The sequence below is a fragment of the Melopsittacus undulatus genome, chromosome 3 (assembly GCF_012275295.1).
Source record: "Melopsittacus undulatus isolate bMelUnd1 chromosome 3, bMelUnd1.mat.Z, whole genome shotgun sequence".
Lineage (NCBI taxonomy): Eukaryota > Metazoa > Chordata > Aves > Psittaciformes > Psittaculidae > Melopsittacus > Melopsittacus undulatus.
This window is the reverse complement of record NC_047529.1, coordinates 95,609,288-95,629,917: the sequence shown is the minus strand read 5'-3', so window position 1 is coordinate 95,629,917 and position 20,630 is coordinate 95,609,288. Positions and strand designations below refer to the sequence as shown.

General features: G+C 41.3%; 2 protein-coding genes and 1 long non-coding RNA gene across 8 annotated transcripts in view; 1 reads left to right on the top strand and 2 right to left on the bottom strand.

Moving 5' to 3' along the window:
• Positions 1-8,004, bottom strand: part of SPAST (spastin) — a 39,017-nt gene extending 31,013 nt beyond the window's left edge. The window contains exons 1-3 of one of the 4 annotated variants that reach the window (XM_034060411.1): positions 7,452-8,004; positions 3,396-3,482; positions 2,067-2,150 (exon numbers count right to left, since the gene is read on the bottom strand). In XM_034060411.1, the coding sequence (XP_033916302.1) occupies positions 2,067-2,150; positions 3,396-3,482; positions 7,452-7,860 (580 nt within the window). In that variant the 5' untranslated portion in view covers positions 7,861-8,004. The remainder of the gene's footprint in view (positions 1-2,066; positions 2,151-3,395; positions 3,483-7,451) is intronic. The other 3 variants (XM_034060412.1, XM_034060410.1, XM_034060409.1) reach the window with 3 other exon arrangements.
• Positions 8,005-9,339: 1,335 nt separating this feature from the next.
• DPY30 (dpy-30 histone methyltransferase complex regulatory subunit) lies at positions 9,340-15,042 on the top strand. Of its 3 annotated transcripts, none has more exons than XM_005146026.3 (5): positions 9,340-9,415; positions 9,887-9,958; positions 10,043-10,090; positions 11,382-11,524; positions 14,810-15,042. In XM_005146026.3, the coding sequence occupies exons 2-5, from the start codon at positions 9,923-9,925 to the stop codon at positions 14,880-14,882; spliced, it is 300 nt and encodes a 99-aa protein (XP_005146083.1). In that variant the 5' UTR covers positions 9,340-9,415; positions 9,887-9,922; the 3' UTR covers positions 14,883-15,042. The 3 variants fall into 3 exon arrangements, with proteins under 3 accessions (XP_005146083.1, XP_030902096.1, XP_030902095.1); XM_031046236.2 differs by lacking the exon at positions 9,340-9,415 and adding an exon at positions 9,419-9,441; XM_031046235.2 differs by lacking the exon at positions 9,340-9,415 and adding an exon at positions 9,526-9,661.
• On the bottom strand, positions 13,897-20,352 carry LOC115946011 (uncharacterized). Its single transcript, XR_004080168.2, has 2 exons — positions 20,274-20,352; positions 13,897-17,278 (listed from the first exon to the last, which is right to left on the bottom strand). It is a non-coding gene; the product is annotated as an uncharacterized lncRNA (long non-coding RNA).
• Between the last annotated feature and the right edge of the window lie 278 nt (positions 20,353-20,630).

Sequence of the window (20,630 nt, the reverse complement as noted above, 5' to 3'; positions counted from 1 at the left end):
TTGATCTTAAGAGTCAGATTAATAAGAAAAATCACTTTATCGAACCTTCAGAATTTCAAGAGCCTCACGTTTAGTTCAACTACAAAATCATCTCTACACCACTTAAAAACTTCCAGGTACTGTTACTCTCAGTAACAAGCTAAAAGCTACACTTAGAACTGCACATGCAATTCAACTCTACATTACCTTACACTTCCACAAAATCCACGTAAAATCACACAATAAAAACAGATGCTGTCAATACTTCAAAGTTAGCTAGATGGTATAACAAATATTACTCAAACAGACCCATAATGATCAAGTTTGCAGGGATTTAAATCCATTGGAATCTCTCTCTGAACATCATCTTTTTCCTTCCTGAAGGGCAGATGGCGTCACATGCTCCTGTCTATATGAATTTTGCTCTCAGGTACATTGTTTGAAGCAGATCCTTAGTGCAAGCTGAACAAGAGCTTATGTAGAACAAAGTACAAAACTTTAGAGAATTTCAAAGTAAAAATAAATAATATTTGACATTAACTTATGCAATAAATGCTATTCTGTCCATTCACCTTTCAATCTCCACAAGCAATACAAAGGGCATGTGATCACACATTCAGGTAGTAGAGATTAATGTGCCAGCTTGACTTCATCTTCAGGTTTTTTTGTTATGCTAATCATTATCTTGTCCAGCACAGCAAGTGAGCAACCTTGCAAATGCTACTACACTAACACTAACAAGGATGAAGCACTACCCACAAAACACAGACATTGCTATTGTTCAAAGAACAGCAAATTTTTTTAAGAAATTCTAGTTACTTTCAATTAGGATGCCAGCAACAAGACATACCTTATCAATATAGCATATAATCACTTTCACTCTTTTGTTCCCTAGTTTCTATTTTGTCTAGAAATCAGCTTTTAACCCTAATGAGTATCTTTTCTGCATATACTAAAATTCTACTAACACCTGCAATAAGGCATAGAAGCCAGAAGCCTATTTTGCCCATGTTACCTTCCCTTTTTTTCTAAAAGAACTAGGGATACCAGGAACTCAAATGAAACAAAAGGAATTCACTCTCTTGTGGTTGTCATAAATTCCCTGTCAATTACCAGTTAGGACCACAGAATCACAAAGTGTAAGTAAGAGGAGGAAAGAACAAAGGTTTTCCTGTCTGCTCTATATGCTCCTAGAAGAGGCAGTTAGAAGAACTCAAAACAACATAATTCAAGATTAAGGCTGCAGATACACAAATTAAACTCATGTACATTTGTTAGGTTTTCCCTAAAGAGCAATTAAAAAGTAATCTTTATTTTCATTTTACTGTCTAAACTGAAAGCAATTCAGAAGTTCTCAATTTAAAGGATGCACTACACAAAAGTGGGTTGTTGCCTTATGGAGGGGGTGTGTCTGTTTATCATGCACAGTACAATGCTATTTCCAGTCCTGCCTGGTTTACTCTGTCCATTCAGAGCTTATACATAACATAACTTTGATAAAGCTATACAACACTACACTTCTGAAGCGATCTTACCTGCCAGTCTTAAAATACACTGGTACTAGATGAAAACTAAAGCTTTAGGATTTCATAACCCTGTGGACTACATGATACTAAAGAATTATTATTACTACACATACCAATGATTAGGAAAAATGTTACATAAGTGACAGCAGAATTAACAGAACATGAGGTAGTTACACATACAGAAGGCACACTTAATACTGATGATCAGCAGTATATTCTAATCTTTACTACAGTTCTAACACAGAAATCCAAAACTAGCTCCAAAAAGCATTAGTCAAGACTTCTGCAGTTTATGAGTCAAGCGTACTACGATATAAAGACTTCTCGGTTACTTTTACATCTATATATTAAGGCATAGGGAAGCAGTCATAAGATTCCAATTTCAAAATCCATCAACAGCATTAAAAAATATTACTCTCAACTAAAAACCAAACTTAAGAGAGCCTACACAGATAATGACTCTTTCACTTAAAAAATCAGAGTAATGTATTTGAAGAATGCATATCGGGAAGTCTGGAAATTTTGTCATTATTTGCACAAGTCATGAATTGTAAGTGGTACCTAAGAGCTGCAAGCGATCCTTGGCCATTGCCAAATTTGTCCTCATTTTACATTGCAGACGTCGAGCTCGTTCACACTGATCACCTTAAAAAGAAAAATCAAAGTTAAAACATAATTTGGCAAATTAACTTTTTACAGTACTAAAATTCCGATATGCAGGCTTCCCTCTTCTTTCTCCTACTCCTTACCTACCCTCTCCACTAAGAAACATCATTGCAAAACTAATGAAAAACCCCTAACTTTCTATTTATTCAAGAATTTGAAGTTAGTTGACACTATCTGCTTTACAATACTGCTCATAAAGCAGTGAGAACACAAGCATTGCTTTGCATAATTTTTTAATATTTAACACTGACCTAATATGTGCCCATTGTCACTGCATTTTCCTCATTGGAAACTGAATAAAAATTATTTTTAGAAAGCTTGAAAAGTGACTGAGAGGCAAGTACAATTTGAAATAACTCAGTTCAAAATGAACAGATTTAAATTCAGTTGACTGTGTCCCTTTACATTTCAAAACACAGAATTACAAACACTAATATCACCACTTCCTACAGAAAAAGGTTTGTTTGAAGTCAAGCTTTTTTCTTTTTTTTCCTTTTTTAATGTGCAATTTAGATGGGCTGTATCAAATGCAACCAGTATTGCTGCATAAGTAACATGTCCCAGTATACTGTTGACAAACATTTCTAAACATAGCTGAGGAACAAAACAGCCATCTGCAAAAGCAGTTACAGGTGTTGGTGGGGGGTGTGCTTATTATTATTGTTATATTTTCAGGAGATAAATTCTTAGGAAATCTGTCACTATACCTATTTCTCCATGGTATATACCTGCTTCTACACTACAGATTAAAATGTTTTCATACACACAGATGGCTTTCTTACTTTGTTGGAAATGTTCAACTATTTTGGCATAAGCTATTCAGAAGCACAACACTAGACCATACTGAACTGGGGTATTTTAGTCATACTGAAGGGAATATGAAATTCTGCATGAGAACATGAACTGTCAACTCTGACAAATCAAAACAGAACTCAATATTTTGACATTTCCATTACGTAAGTGTTTTGCTTTAGAATTTTCATGAACTGCTTATGATTTTGGATAGCATGAAAATACTTGGATCAAGATTTGCATGTGCTATAGACCAGAACACTAAGGTAAAACAAGGAAATGGACCAGTGCTCCCCTACAGCTAAAACACTCTAATGAACAAATTCATACAGCAGACCATTCCTAGCATCTACTATATTTAGCAATATTGATTTCCTGCTCTGAAGAAGTCCTAAACCAGAATCTTTTCCACAAAATTCAAAACTGGCTTACCTTGACCAATTACTAAGACAGCTATTCCTTTTTCCAGTTCTTCAATTCCCTTCTTATACCATTCAACAGCTTGTTCCTTTTGTCCTGCTTAAAAAGGAAGTGAACTCATTATTTTCTGTAATGAATTAAAGCTTAGAATGGTTTCATATAATGCTATGTAAAAAAAGAGGAAGAAGGAGATACTTTAACAAAAATCCTATAATTTAAAGAAACATTTAAAGGGACACTGTGAATTTGATATTTACTTAAGTTTCAAATAAACTTTTCTAATAAAACGGGTACTACACCAGTTGGTGTTCATAGTATCAAATCACTTTTAGGAATATTTCTACATCCACCTTATAGGGATGAGTCACGGTCCCCTACCCACATCCCCAAGCTCTCTCTCACACACAAGCACACACACACACACACAACCCCCCAGACAATCACTACCCCAAATAAAAGGCAAAAAGGTTAGCCTACACATATTTGTTTACAACAGAAATGGTGAAATTAATTACTTTTCTTCCTGGAACACTAAACTGACACAAGCCTCTCAATCTTCCAGTAATAGCCAATACCAAAATAACACTAGAAGCACAGAAACTCAAAAAGAAAAGCAACGACTCTAAGATACTACTTAAATGAGATGAGACATTTTTCCTCTGGTTAACTTTTGTATAGAGCAGCTTATTAGTCATGGAGGCATTTAGTGGTTCATCCTATAATGAATCTGCTTTATCACAGGCGTACATCAGCCTTCACATGAAGTACAATATATGTAGAATTAGAAGGGACCTCTGTACCAACAACACCCTAAATGGATTCTACAGCAGACACAACTGTGAACATGGCTATGCCTAACGTATACTGTCTAATGCCATGGCAGCAAATGACCCACTGGGGAGACATCAATACCTACTTAATATTGCTCCCCTTCTATAAGCACTCTGCATTAATAAGATACTTGCCTGCATATGGAAACATACTTTTACAAGTTAGCTATGTCATACTAAGTATGCCTTTCCACAGAGGAATGCAGCACTTTAGGTATTTCAGTTTAAACCTGATTAGCATTAATTGCTACTAGGGCTAAGGGGAAAAAAAAGCCTAGAATGAAGCATTCAGATACCATTATCCTAGTTTCACAAGAGATAACGTTTCACCAAACTATTCTTAAGTGTCAGTTATCAGTGATATGTTGCTTCTGCCATCAAATTTTTGATAATTTCAGTCCCAAATCTATTTTCTAGCAAATTGCAGCACCAGTAAAAAATATTTCAACACACTTCTAGAACCCACTTAAAGGTATTCTCTTGCTCCTTTTCAGATGCAAAACCTTTTCGTAACATTTGGCAAGTTACCTGGCACAGGTAATTCCCACGCTTCGCTCTTCTTACCAATGTGAATCACAGGAGCAGCACCCTCCCACAGTTGTATACATCACACCCCTTGGGAATAATCTTACTGCTACCCTTTCTCCACCAGCCTCATATATCCTGACTGTTAAGGACAAAGACAGATATATTAAATCATCAAAGCTGAATGCCTTTCATCGTATGTGTGGCCTTTTTTCTTTAAAGCTTCTCCCCATCACCTACAGAAACTGTTTCAACTGCACTGTAACTCTAATGCTGAATCTGGCTATAAGAAATCAAATTTGAGACGATTCCAGCCACCTCTGCTATTGCTGAATTGCTTTGTTATTCTGCAGAGCACCTGCAAGCATGCTAAGGTCATCATTAAAATATCACTTCCACATTTTAATTGGAGAAGTTTTAAAAGCACTGTACCAAAACTGTTTGCAAAAGTACCATTCTGAACCCATGCAGGATGGTTTACTAGTTCTCAATGATTAATACATTCAATGTCACATTCCTTGGAAGCTGTTGATTTGCTGTACTGGATCTGGCTGGAATGGAGTTAATTTTCTTTGCAGCAGCCCCTATGGCACTGAGGTTTTTATTTGTGACTGAAAGTGTTGGTAAGACACCAAAGGTTGGACTATTGCTGAACAGCACAACCTTAAGATTTTGTTTTCCCCTACTCTATATCCCCAGTGAATAGGCTGGGGGTGCACAAGAAGCTGGGAGGGGGCACTGGCAGGATGACTGACCCAAACTGGCCAAAGGGATATTTCATATCACAATACATAATTCTCAGCAATAAAATCTTGGGTAGAGGAATAACTGGGTGGGGGGCAACTTACGAGGCAGCAATTGCTCACAACCTCTCTGGGCATTGGTAAGCAATGCCTTTATATCCCATGTTTCTGACCCACTTCTTCCCTTCTCTTATTAAGTGTCTTTCTGCTAAGGCACAGGTTTTCTCACTTTTGCTCTTCCTATTCTCTCCCCTGCCTCACTGAGGGGCACAAACAAGCAGCTGTGTGGGTGCTGAACTGCTGGCTAAGGTCAACCCAACACATGTGCCTTCTCCCTCCCAAGAAAAGATGTTAAGCATGATTCTGAATATACCAAACGAAGAATATTCATTTCACAAATAATTCAGAAGCATCAAACTTACCAGAAGTGCTACCATAATTACTGAAGTACACATAGCTTCCAGAATAGCAAAACCACCACATAATTAACAGGATATTAGATGATCCAGAAACTCCAAACATCTTGCAGGCTATGCCTAATATAGTGTCTTCTGCTGGAAGCTATACAAAGCTTGTTTACATATCAAATATATTCAAAGTTATGCATGCATTCTAGCAAAACAAATAAGCAAATAACAAATCAATGTATTAAATCAAGGTGAGTTCTTTCTCAGTGCAATGAATACTGCAGTTGCAGGCTTGTAACAGCTTTGCAACTGCTTGTTCTAGCAACAAAGATCTTAGGAAACATATGACCTGTGCAGCTAATTCATATATGGTAATTCTAAGAGTATCTACAAAAGAAGCCCACGATTAAAATCAGTATTTGAAAGCTTACCCTTCAAGCCACAACAGTAGAATAGGCACCTGATAATTTAAGACGTGGGTACTCTTCAGAGCGCAATCAACACCACAGAAGTTTTTAGCTCCCTCACCTTTGTTCATGCTTTGCTCCTACAACTCTCACTGCTCTCACACTTAATGTCTGTTCTGAACTAACCCTGCTGCACCTGGTGAGGTTTTTCCCTTCAGAGCTTATCACTGCTACTCCCCAGTAATGCACAGTAAGACACATCCCTCACTTTCATGGTGTTCTCAGCACGTAGTTCCTATTGAAGGCCTATACCTACTTTTTTAACATCCTCCTCTATAACAGCAGTTGCACTACGGTGGAACTGAAACAGTATAAGGTATTCTGATGTTCCCAGAGAATTTTAAAACACACCACAGCATATCCCTAAGGACTATCTTTTGGAGGCTGACAGAACTGTGCTGCTGCATTTAGAACAAATGGCTACATTAAATGCAGTAGCAATTGCCCTGTTTGCTTGGGGTTTTGTTAGTTTTTATCCTCTGGGAAAAAAATAAAGCCCTTACTCCTGTGTTTCATTTAATCAAACCCTGTGATTCCTTTTTAAGGTCTTCTAGTCACATAGTGATAGTTTTCTTAAGCGCAAGCATGTCAAGCAGTTTTAGAAAAATAATTTCTCAAAAATGCCACAATATGAATAATCCTGAAAACTCAGACGACTTCAAATAAACAGTTTGGGAGCCGAATTTCCTTCAGACTTACTGCAACATTTCCATCATTTATAATGACAGTACACTAATGATACACCCTTATTATTGTTCCTGATGCTTTTGTTGTCCAGCTGGCTCGGTTACACTGAGAGCTAGTTGCAGTCACAGCCAGGCCTCCGCACAAAAAGCTTTAAAGCTATTACAGGGAGATAGAGACCTGCTTCGCGTGTGGGGTGGCCGGACCCGGCTCGGGCGGCAGGGAGCGAAGCACTGTACCCGCGTACAGGCGGCCGCACGACATTCGCCCCCCGGCACAAATCCTTCGTGACCCATATTCCTCACACAAGCAGGTTTTGTTTGCTCTCAACTCAAAGCGGCAGCTCTGGCCCTGCCCGCCCCCCCGACACCGGCCTACCCGGCCCGCTTCCCACCGCAGCCCGCTCCCCTACCTCTCTCATCCTCGTCGATGCGCAGCGCCATGGAAATACACTCAAAGGCCCGCTTGTGGCAGGCCCGCACCGTCTCGGGCGCCCCGCCGGGCTCCGGCGCGTCGCTGGCTCCGGCCCTACTGCCCTTGGCGGCCATGAGGGCGCCGCAGGAGAAGCGCTCGCAGAGCCAGGCGAAGAGCAGCCCGAGCTGGAAGGCGACGAAGCGGAGCAGGGCGAAAGCGGCGAAGAGCGGGTACGAGAAGTAGTACAGGTTCCGCTTGTGGGGGGACGCCGCTGCCGCCGCCGCCCCCGCCGGCGGCACGGGGGGCGCCGGCCCGGGCGGCGACGAGGGCGAGGGCCCGGCGGCTAGAGGCGCGGAGCTGGAGCCGGCTGAGCCCTTCTTTTTCCCTCGGCCGCCCGGAGAATTCATTCACCGCCGTCGCCATAACCCACTGCCAGGGACTGACAACAACCGGCCATGGCGGCAGCGGCGGCGACGCCCCTTTCGTTCGGCCCCAGGGGGAGGAGTGCGCAGGGCGCTCCTCAGACACCGCCCGCCGTCGCCCCCAGTGCCTTTGCCGCCGAGCCGCAGCCACAATAGGAGGCGGGGACGGCGCCGCGGGGAGCCTACAGCTCCCGGCCTGCCCAGCGGAACGTAGCAGCGTGTCTGTCAGCGCTGTGCCTATTCCTGTGCCGAGCCCGCGGGATTTCAGCGCACTGAAACACAGCGCGTGGGAAGAGGATGAGCCTAATTAATTTAACAACATTAATTATTCTGACTAGCACTGTGAGCCGCCCCGCACTGCTGGTACCTGGCGCCTCGGTCGGCGTGCAGGCATTGTGAGAGGCAGGTGAGCAGCGTTGGGGGGGATTCCTCCCTTCCAGAGTCGTTCGGGATGAGCAGCAGCCGATGCCCATCCCGCCGCCCTGTCGCATTGCCCCCGGGAGGATGGCAGTGGGTTCTTCGGTGCTTTGACAACTCTATGTCTGTCTAGCTGCAGTGGCAGACTGCCCACGGCCTGCGCCCGGACCGAACCCTCCCTCTGCGCTGCGACCTTCCCCTCCTTTCATTTTCGGTTCATTTCTTTTGTCACACACTTCCCACTCTGCAAATTAAATACTCCGAGCTGCTGTTAACGTCATGACAGATCGCTCTCTTGTACACCCCAGAACGGCCAACAGAAGCCAGGCTGACCCAGAATATAAGTTCATAACTCGGTGCACCAGCGAGCTGCTTTCCCGTTTATAGCAGAAAATTGGGGCTGGTGGGGGTGTTAATTAACAGGATAGACCAAACTGAAATCACTACTGTCCCCCATGTGTTACTGTCTTTCCCCAAGTTACTATAAAATTACTCTTTGATTACTTTTCTTGTTTTTGCCACACAGCCGCTTCTAGTTCAGAGTTCCCCCAGTAATGCGTATTGTCTCTATTTAAATTAACAGTTACTTCAACAAAACCAAGGATTAGTTTTCCTACTTCTTACTGTATAAAATACATAATTTTATTTATAAAAAACATAAACATGCAACTATTCATGACTTAGACACAGTAAACTTACCAGTCCCTAACATCACTCCATGCCTGAGCAAAATAGAAAAGCCGGTGAAGGATAATGTTGTTAATAAAGGACATATTGAATGACAACAGGAAAACAGTGGCTTTCAAACAAGCCTGATTAATCAGTCTATGCAGTTACCTTTAGTTTTCAAGGTCAGAATGACGACTATACAAGCCGTGTGCCCGCACCATGCCACCTAGCACTAATACTACCCTACACTCCCCACAGCTCCGCTCCAGCGATTTAAGAACCGCCCAGCGGCCAGCACCACCCACCGGCCAGCTTCCGCGTGCCCACCCGCCAATGGGGAGAGCGGGTTGGGAGGCGCAGGCGCAGTTTGTCGCGGGTCTGCGCTAGCGGCGCGACTTCTTCACTTACGTCAAAACACTTTACGACGCCGTGCGCGGTGGCAGTGGTTGCTGAGGTGAGCCTGGCGGTGCCTGCGGGCGGGTGAGAGCGGGGCGCTTGGGCATTTCCGAGGCCGCGCAGTCCCCGGTGATTGCCCGCGCTGCGGCGGGGACCCGGTCCTGTCGGCCGCGGGTCCTGGGGCACTGGCGCTGTGTGCTGCGTGTGCAGCAGGGTGGGAGGGAGAATGAGGGAGGAAGGGTGTGAAGCTTCTTGTGGATGCACTCGACTGGGAGCCGGTCGTCGCTGGGGACTCCTGATTTAAGTGAGGAATACCGTGTTTTGTAGTCCTGGTACCGTCTTTTGCAGCCCCTGTCGCGGTTCTGTGTGGGGGAGAAACGCCTACACGTTTGGTGGGGGGGAGAAAGCATGGAGCCACTCAGTTTGCTCTCTAGTCATTGTGCCTTAATTGCCAGCAAGCGATACGGTATTAGGCTATGGACATTGGTCTTCATCTCAGCCTGCTGACCGGTATTTTATGGCTTTCCAGATTTCTGTGTGTCCAGCAAACTGCAGTTTTCAGACCATGGAGGCAGAGCAGATCATGGAGGGACAGCCACAGGTACTGCAGGAAATGCTTTATATGCCTAATGCTACATGTGTGAAAGGAGCTTTTTAATTTTCCTGACCGTGTGTTATTTTTCAGGTTCCAGAAAATCCCCATTCTGAATACGGCCTCACTGAAAATGTAGAGGTAACAAAGATTTTGTTGTTGTGAAGTACAGGGGAAGTTATATTCCTTATCAAGAGGAATGAGTCTTGCATCTAATTTCAGCAAATATAATGTTCCCAAGAAAGTCAGATGGAAATTGAACCTACAGAGCAACAGTTCATTGCTCTACTGGTTGTTAATATGTGTTCAGTTGTGTTGCTTCCATGATACTAAATGGTACTGAAGTAAATAACAAAACCTTTAATGAGGTGGGGTTTTTTTTGAAAGTATCCTAGGATCATTGTCTATTCTATCACTATATATTTTATATATATATGTGATTTATTGTGCCACAAAAAGCCAGGCAGACTTAAATTACAGGGAAGTGAATAGGTGTTAATGGAATTTCTAGAGAAGTATCAAAGGGAGGGATTCTTTTCATATTCACAGATTAATCCAAGCTGTCTTTAATTATGCTGAGAAAGAGTAGACACAATCCACTCAGCTGTTGGTAACAGGGTGGATTACAGTAATAACCCTACGATACTTCCTTAATATCTCTTATTAAAGAAGAGCCTTCAGCCTCCCTCCATTATCAGCTGTTTGCTAAGCTTTTGCAGAAACTTTCTCTTAAACATCCTTTGTGACTCATCCCCTTGCTTGTTTGTTGGCTTCAACTTCTACAGAACTTTAACACATTGGATATGTTGGTCCCATATCTGTAGATACGCTTATTCTCCCTTGAATACATTTGGTTTACTAGCAGTGGTAGGGTACCCTTTTTTAACTGCAGTTATTGGTGTAAGATGATTCAGCACTTTTTGACCAAAAGCATTTTTGAAGCATTTTGCATATGTTTTCTTCAAAGGGTCCATCTATACTTTTAATAAAGCACGGTCTTGAACTGTTTGTAATAAAGAGTCCCCTTGGTCAGGCTCCCCCTGAATTTCTCATGCTCTTAGTGTTTTGTGTTCACAGTGCATGCACACAGAGCTATGTAATTAAGACTGCTTTTGTTAGCAGTCATTCAAGTCATTCTTGGGTGTAGAATTTAAATCTGAATGCAAAAACAAATAGAAATGATAGAGATTGGTATCTTCTGATTTAGAAAACTCATTACATCTTAATGTTGTTTCATCAAAAAGTAAGAATTGAACAGACGGCTCCTCTGGGTTAGATTTTTATGCAAGGAAGAATACGCACTTAATTTGTCTTTAATCTTGCCAGTAACTTGCAGGAAGATGGGTACTTTGCACTGACACTTCAAAGCAGATGTGGCCATTAACATTACCAATGTTCCTTTCCCACCCACCCTTTTTTTTTTCCACTTCAGAGGATAGTAGAAAATGAGAAAATAAATGCAGAGAAAACATCGAAGCAGAAGGTGGATCTTCAGTCATTGCCCACACGTGCCTACTTGGATCAGACAGTTGTACCTATCTTACTACAAGGACTCGCTGTGCTTGCAAAAGAGAGGTAAGATGTTTCAACCTCCCTTCTGTTGTTGGGGAAAAAAGCAGCTCTCAAACATGGGTCTATGTGTCACATTTTCAGACCTCGCACACCAGACGTGGCTTTGCTAGTTGTGAGAGTCATTACAACAGGTTTGTGAACCTATGAATTACTCTGACCATGCAGGATGTGTTCCTCGCTTAGGTGCATATGGCATGATAGGTTATTATTTGAATTTGTGATCTCCCAGTGAGGAGTAATACTGCAAAGGTTTTGGGAGTGGGGAGGAATGTATTTTTTTAATTCATTTTATCATGTAATTCACCTAATAGAAAGAAGGCAAGAAGTTGTTCTAGTTTGAGCAAGATTTTTGTAGTGTGGAATTATCAAGAGTTCTGCTTACCTTTTAAAAGACAGACAAATTTGGCCTGATATGCATCTGTTGAAGATGAAATTTTTTTTTAAAGATGAGTCTGACTCTGTGCTGTCAACACACTAAGAAGCAAACTGATAATTTGTCCTTTGAGTAAAGGTTATGTTGCTGAGGTGCTCCAAATCTCGTCAGTAAATGTAGAAGGGTATACTTCCATAACAGCAAACATTTTCTCATCTTACCCAAATTAATTTCAGCCTTTTGGTGTATCTAAACTACTGGTTAGTCATACTATGTGTAGTTTCTCAGTGGTGCCGAAATAACACAATCAGAAGCTGGTATGGGTGACTCTAATAGCATTGTGATACCTACAGGCAGGACAGCCACAGGGTCTTCACCTCAAAAAGGGTTGTGACTTTGAACTCTGTTGTACAGACAGCTAGTTAGGCAAAAGAGCACCTCAGAAGGTACACCCATGTGTCCACCTGGACAGCCTGCAGATCTTCAGCTGACATCTGTGGGAGATTTGCTGCAGACTGAATGTAAAATAAAGCCTGAGGTGGATCCCACACACTGACAGTTTGGATACTTGTGCTACAGACAAACCTATTTTTTATTTATCATTATAGAAGGAGCTGTTCTTTATGGGGATCACTACAGGAGTGAAATTGGAATATTGATAGAAGAGTTTGGGGAACATACAGGAAAAAACCATAATAACATAAGTACCAAACTGCCACTGTCAAATTGGCTATTCAGTTGAGCATATGAAAATTTCAGGGGTGAAAAAGCTAAACTACCAGCTCTGTGTCGTGGTATAATACACTCTGCTGTATAATCTTCTGTTTAAAATTGGACTGGAGAATAACTAATGAATGCTAAACATATTTTCCTAAGAAATGTTCAGGGAACAGCCCAGCACATCTGATGACTGTCTAGAATTCAGTAGAAATTATCACCCAGGATAATGAGCATATGGATAAATGACATATTTGGGAGAAGTCAAAAAAGGTTTTGTCAAGTCTTGTAAGTCTCTTGGAGTTAAAGGAGTGAACAAACTCGTTCATTCACTCTTGCATTGAACTTCTTCATTCATCCTTCATTGAACTCCTTCAATGAACTCCTCCATTGAATGAGTCAGTGAGCACATGTAAACAGGAATCCAGGTGATAAGAATGTTCAAGTTTCCAAAAGGTTTCTGACACAGTCATTCACTAAAAGCTTTTAAAGGGGATTAGTTGCTGTGGGATTAAAGGAAAAACCTTTATATGGATGAGGAACTGATAGGAAGATAGTAGACAGAAATGGTGTATTTTCATGGTGAAATGATCTCAACACTAGAATCCTGGAAACAGTCATTTAAAGCAATTTGAAGAAGTGGCTGACAAAGTTTGTTAGAGTTTTCCAGAACAGGTTGGGTTTCCTGTGGTTTTTGTTTGTGTTTTTTTGGGGTGGTTTTGTTGTTATTTTTGTTGTTTGGAGTTTTGGTTGTTTGAGTTTTGTTTCTTTAAGTCTGTTGATTGTAAGTAATTGCACAGAAACTTCATAAAGTCAGTGTGAAACTATGGAAGACTGCTATGAAATTGAAACTCTGAAACTGAAACTCTGAAATGACAAAAAGTGAAAGATTTAATACAAATAAACACAAAGTGATGCACCTAGGAGGGTAATGCTAGTGAAAAAATTATTCTTCCTTCTTGTGAAAAAATAGCTTTAAACTGTCAAACATATGTATCAGTGCATTGCTCAGTCAAAAAGAAATACGGAATGTTAGGACTTAGAAATTGAATGGGTAAGAACAAGCAGAATGTCACTATTTAAATTTATAATGTTCTCATATTTTTAATATTGTGTCTAAGTCACATTCCCTTGTATTCTGGTAGAATGTGAAAAAGTAAGAATGACAAGGTTGTCAGAAGTATGGAATGCTGTCTGTATGCAGAGGGACTGAATAGATACCTAGAAAAGACACTTCTGCGAGAATATAATAGGAATCTGTTGAATCATGAATAGCACAGACATGACGAGTTGGAATGGATTGTTTATTATCTCTTCTGATACAGCAATCCAGTTAAATAAAACAGGTAGCAAATTCATAATGAACAAGGAGGTGATCTTTCACAGCTCACATAATTAAACTATACAATTTTTTGCCTTAAGTTGAGGACATTAACATTTTATTTGGGGTCAAGGGCTAACTGGACAAAGTTGTAGAGGAATCCACCTGGACTATTATAGGTGCTAACACTTGCTACATGGTTGGAGGCCAAAAGGATGATATGCAGAAATACATGTGTGCCCTCGCCCCCTTTTTTAATGCTCTTTACAGGCTATTTGCTCACTGCAAGGCCTTTGGCCTGACTCAGTGTGGAATAAGTAAATTTATTCTGTGGACAGGATCCAGATTATCAGGATTCATGCATTGTAGCTGGAAGAACTCTTAAAAAAACTTGCAGGCAAAGGCCAGCAATCAAAAGTGTTTGTTATTGACCTCTTGCAAGTTACAGCACTGAGAAAACATCTCTAAGGCACAAAGCTATGCAATAACCATTTGAAGAAAATGACGCAAGAAATCACTGACAGATTAACTCTCACTTTATGTAACACAAGTTACAGAAATAGGCAAATGTGTGTAACTTGCAATGGTGTGCATGCAGCATGTACACTTATAGACTGTACCCTAGTTCTAGGTATGTGGCTGTTCTAGCAAGTCGCAAACACTGAACCAGCAGTGACTAAGACTCCTTATTAAAAACTGTCTCCTCAAATATAAACTGGAAGTTTACAGGGTAAATATAGGGAGCTGGTCATCCCTATGTCAATGTTTGTGTCTGGGAGGAGTTATGTTGCTTTTAAAGGGAAGGTAATTAGTTCTTCAGCTATTTAATTTAATCTAAAAAAAATTAGTAACATTTTATTTATTTTCTTCTTTGCAGACCACCAAATCCCATTGAATTTCTAGCAGCATATCTTTTAAAAAACAAGTCACAGTTTGAGGACCGGAATTAACTCCATAAAAATGAGGACAGTTTGGCTGCTAGACTGAAATGTTCATTTGCCACAGTTTGTTTTCTGCTGTAAAAATCCTTTGGAAGTTTGATGTGTCTTTCTTAATCACACAGTTTGCTTTACCCTTTGAGTTATTTAATAAAGAACACTTTACTTTTAATTTGTTCACTTGTTTTAAATCAGTTATTGAGAGACTTTCAAAATAAAGTACAGAAACTGCTCTGCTGGATGAAAGTCTGAATAATTCCATAGGGCCACATCACCTGATGGTATGACACAAAGGGGAAAAATTCCTTATGGGAATCACATGGGTGATAATGTGTGTAACTTGATTTTATATAGCACCCTCTACATGCAACATGCCTGAACAGAAAGCAACAAAAGCAGTTAAAATTTATTTTGAGGAAGTACTGGTTAAGCAAAGGGGAGAGAAGTTGCTTCAGAAGGCCACAAAATAGGTTTCGTTTAAACAGTTAGATTCAGCAGCTGAACAGCTCATCTGCAGTGTCCCATGCAGATGTGTACATTCATGAGGTGTGCTGTTCAGCATTTGTCATTGATCTCATGTGACTGCTGTGCTGAATTTAATTGGCAGAATAAAGTTTGAAGGGTCTTACAAACGTTCTGTATTTCAGTTCTCTGTATTGCTATCCTCGTTGGAATGTTCTTTCTCTGTGCAAGATAGAATCATAGAATATCTCAAGTTGGAAGGGACACGTACGGACATCAAGTCCTCACAGGACTACCGAAGACTAAACTGCATGACTGAGAGTGTCATGCAAATGGTCCTTGAACCTTGATAGGCTTGGTGCTGTGACTAGCAAAGCTCTGAAATACCAAAGTTATAGCTGGAGAACTGGCTAGCCCATGTTATTGACAATGGAATAACCTAAAGAGCCCTCAGAAGCCCCATTTTTGTTTTCTGAAGCTTGTAACAAGGAGCATAATTAATGTTGTTCTCTAGCACTGAATACAGAAATCCATATTAAGCACAGCCCAGTTTTTAACAGACTGGGAGAATAACAATTTGTTTTGACAGTCACAGAAATTGTAAACGTGGCTTCTAAGAGTTGCTCAAATAATCAAAATCCTAAATTTTTATTCAGATAAACTTTAATATTGCCATCATACTGTTCCCATATCCATTCTGTGCTTCTTACATAATTGCTTTAAGAAAGCAGGCAGTTAAAACCTAGAAAATTAAAATTATTTGCTACAAGGGCTGGAGATTTTTTCTCTGGGATGTTGAAGGATGCTTGCTTTTTTTTTTCTTTCCCAATTATGCATGAATTCACAGGAAGAGAGACATTAAGTCTCTCATTTGCTTGTTCCTACAATGGCTAAAAAAATACGTCCTGTATTGGCAGTACTGCACAAGTAGTATTTTCCCTTTGTTCTCTGACATCTAGATGAATTTCCTATGGTAACATGAAGACTTTTTTATTTTAACATGGCTTTTCTTCTTTAAAAGCTTAGATACATGTATGTAAGAGTTGCCAGAAGATAGATCCTTCAGGGGAAAATATTTTTCAACTGTGGTAGGCGCTGGGATGAGATCTGGCTGTTACTCCTAGTAGGAAGGCTTTCAGTATTTTACATATCTCTTAAGATGCTATGAGGGAAGCACTGAATTAGTGCAGTCCAAGAGCAGTAAGACTGGGGAACAAAAAAATCTGAAAGACCTGCAAACCCAGAACCAAGTCTATAAAATTCTATTTTGGAAAACTTACAGAAATTGCAGAATGCGATTACTAATTCTATTGCATTGTGGTGAACACACTCTCCATCAAACACTGACACTTCAAAAAGGCACTGAAATGATTTTAACAGTGTTTTGACTTTCTGGAATGAGTAACAACATTTCAGTGAAGGAGACACTGTAAAGACTTGGTAGTGATTTTTTTGTTGCTGAAGCAGCATTCCAAGGTTTCATCCATAGGTGGCAATATCGCAAGATTGTAAGAATTGTTAAATAGGTGGGGAAAAAAAGCCCAACTATCTATGCTGCTCCCTAATTTCCATGTTTAAAATTTGTGCAAGACCATACAAAAAAAAAAGCAGTTCAGCTATCACTCTTCCCTAGACAGAGCAGTTTCCTTACACTGTATTGTTATACCTGAATTCAGCATACAATCAGATTTCTCATTTTACAGTAACACCCATCAAGCAGCTGCGCAATGCTTGTGACCCCTCCGAATCTCAAAGCATTGGTACCAGTCTTATGGTGAGCTGCCCCTGCCAGCGGCAACCCACTTACTCAGCTGCTAGTGCCAGTGTTTGGTACCTGGTGTCACCTGCTGTTGTCTTCCCATCTAGGCTAGTTGGAGAGAATGGAAAGGGCATGTTCACACAGTGATCACGTTAGATGTACTACAGCAGCTTTTCTGGACAGCTTCCTGCAAGAAAGTAAGTTGAAATATTACTAGCAGCAGTGAACTCACCAGCTCTAAGAAATTAATCTTTGTGATTCTTGCAAAGGCATGACAAATCAACATGGAAAGTGCGACCATATTCCTTTACCTGTTACACTGACTTCACCAATTGGGATCTGCTGCACAGAGAATACTCTGTAACAGGAAGAAGATGGTAAGGTACTGTCTGAATAATCAGATTGTATCTGAATAATCCAGTTGTCCAAGTTAGGAAAGTAAGATAAGGTCCAAATTTTCAAAGTATTTACAGGTTTTAAATATTCCCCACTATAAAACAATGAAAATTCTGTGAAAAGACTTGACAGATGCTTGCTATCCTGATTTAATCCAGAAAGAAGTACTTACTTTCCTTAGCAAACACCAGTTCTGAGGCCTTCAAGAGAAATGTATTTCATTTTGAAGTACAAATTAAAACCCAAGTGATTTATAAAAATGAAGAACTCATCAATAAAATGAACAGATGGAAGGGGCTACAAATTATTGATATACATAAAAGCTTGAAGAAATAGTTGAAAATGGCAACTTCAGATGTATGGCCACTGCTAAGTAGCTGAAAGCCATTATCTCTTGATTCTTTAACAATTATTTTTCAGTTTTCTCCACACTACCCTAGGTAACTGAGTCAGTATATGCTCTAAAGGGCAGTAAAATTAAGCAGAAAATAAAACAGAAAACCTGGTCAACAGCACAGCACACCTTCCAAGATGACTATTTTAGATCCAATAACCAGACACTACTATTCATTAACTGTGAAAGAATTACATATGACTCATGCAGTATTTTGCAGTCTGCCTTTTTAAATGATTCCACAGAGAACACTATCTTTTACCTTGAAGGGCATAGTAAGAGAAGCCAGTTAAAGCAATTCTGATCAAAGGGTCCTCTATCTTCATACTCTGAAGCCTGTTACCACCCAAAAAATACTGTTTGCCTTGCCAAATTTATTTATTTATTTAATCTCTGATTTATCAAGGACATTCTCCAAAATCAGTCCAGGCTTTTGAGCTATCCATTTTCTTTTCTGAAGTGCTGTCACTATTGTAAATGTGGACTGAGCTAAAGAACTCTCTCGTCAGACTTTCTAGAAATGAAGCAGCTGCTTTCAAACAAATGAAAAACATGAAAAAATCTGATAGATATAAGCAGTTGAAACCAGTAGGTTGGAAACACATGAGAAGAATCTGTATGCCTGCCATGCTTCACAAGAGTACAGCTCTGCTTTATTCTTACCACTGTACGAATTATGTAACACAATATTCTTAGTCAAGCCTTAGCTTGAGTTCCCTGCCTCTCTTGCACATCAGAGAAAAAAAACAGACTGAAATAGTAAGTCTGAAGAGGTAAGTGCTCCTCTTACTTCTTCCTCTACAGACAATGCAGGAGGATCTCCCAGCATATCCCATTGCTTCACAGCATTCAACTGAAAGTTCAGCCTAGTTTTTCAGCCTACAGCTAGAATCTTTCACATCCTGAGCATGAAGAAGCTCAGCACCAAGAACCACCATCTTCTATTTAACTGAAGAGCAGCCTGCTTTTCTGCTTCTGCTGCCTTGATTTTTATTATGTGAAAGCTCTTCCTCTAAATGGTAGAGAGGAATACCAGATAACTAAAAACTATTTTAACCTCCAGTTCCCCTAAGATGTTTTCTCTAGCAGCCTCCTCTAACTCTTCCTGGTGGATTGTGGGACAATGGTGCATCAAAAACTTGAGCTGTATGTTGCTTGACCTCTTAAGTATATAATCACAACGTTTAATTTTTCTCCATGGAGTAAAATTTATCATCTGTTGCATTTAGTTAACTTTGTTGAGGGATAAGCAGTAAATTCCAGAACTATTCCCAGTACCAAAGATTTTTACTGTAAAAGACTTTAGTTACAAATGGGTATCGCAACTGCGATATAGTTTTATGTTAAAGCAGTCAGGCTTTATTGACAAATAGTTCTTCCAGTGGAGGCAGAGTTATAATCCATGTTAACCTTTTTCAACACACTATTTGTAAAAGAACAATGGAATAATGTAAGGATAGATAGAGCAGTGAAGGCTACGTCAGGCATTTTCTGAGACAGTCAGGCTCCATTTCCTCATGGCAACCCATTACAAATATTACTTGGAGATCCTAGTTCTTGTTGCCCCTTAGCTGCACTGGGAGGCCTGATAAAAGTGACATCAGCCACACTTCTACAGCACGAGCCTTTCTGATCTTGAAGACATACTGCAAACAATGCCTTTGTCCCTCTCCTTTGCTTAAAAAAAACACAACAAACCCACACAACTAAACTAAACACATACAAGCTGTGTATTTTGCATGCATTTATAACTGGCTGGAGGACTTTATGAAGAATAAAACCACTAAGGGGGAAAAGGAGAATGTGTTTCCTGGCGTGGCCCTAATACCTTCCAGCTCACAAAACATCACTCTGCCTTAATACTTTCATGGCTGCAAACTCTCATTGCTTCTCCTGAGGCCTCCGTGTCTCCTGGGTGCATCTCATACATCGGTGGTTAAAACTGCTCTTTTCCTTCGTTCCTTTTGAAGTGGTTATGCTCCCCTTCCCAGTTCTGCGTTATTCGCTATTTTGAGCTGTGCTTGATTTCTCGTGGCAGCACCAAGGAGAAATTCACCAAGCTGATTAAAAAAATAAAGGATAGGAACTGGAGACTTCCACACAAAGGCACTCCGGCAGACCCCGCTACAGGACACGGTATCGACATACGTGAGGCGCCGGAAAGGAACTGTGCCAGCTGGAAAGCAAGGGCCTTCCGCCCAGCGCACTCCCTGTTCTCTCTACCCCTGCCTTTGGGTAATGTGCTCTGTCCCTCGAAATCCGACCTGATCCTACAGCCCCCGCCGAGACCGGGGGAAGCCGAGGCGGCTGCGCCGTACTCTCCCCACAGCAAGGGGGAAACCCGCCGCACCAGAGAGCGCCGCTCCGCTCTCGACAACACCGACCCCCTCACCTCCTGCCCCGGATGGAAAGCGGGGCAGCGGCGCTCCGCGCCCAGCCACGCCGGCGGGGGGCTCCCGCGGGCCGCAGGCGCTCCCTGAACCGCCACCGCCCCCTCCACCATGCCGGGGCTGGGGGCCACGGGGCGGGGCGGAGCTTACCCCCCCCGCCATGCCTTCCCTTGTCTGACCTGCGCCCGTAATCTTCCCTTCCACCACGGAGACACAGCCCCGCCAATCAGCGCGCCAGAAGCGATCGCCACGGCAACTCAGCCAGCCAATCGGAAGAAGACTCCGTCTCTCAACCCCGCCTTCTGCTCCCCCGTCCCCCACGAGGCGGTGCCGCTCCATTTCGGGCTTGTCAAAAAGGT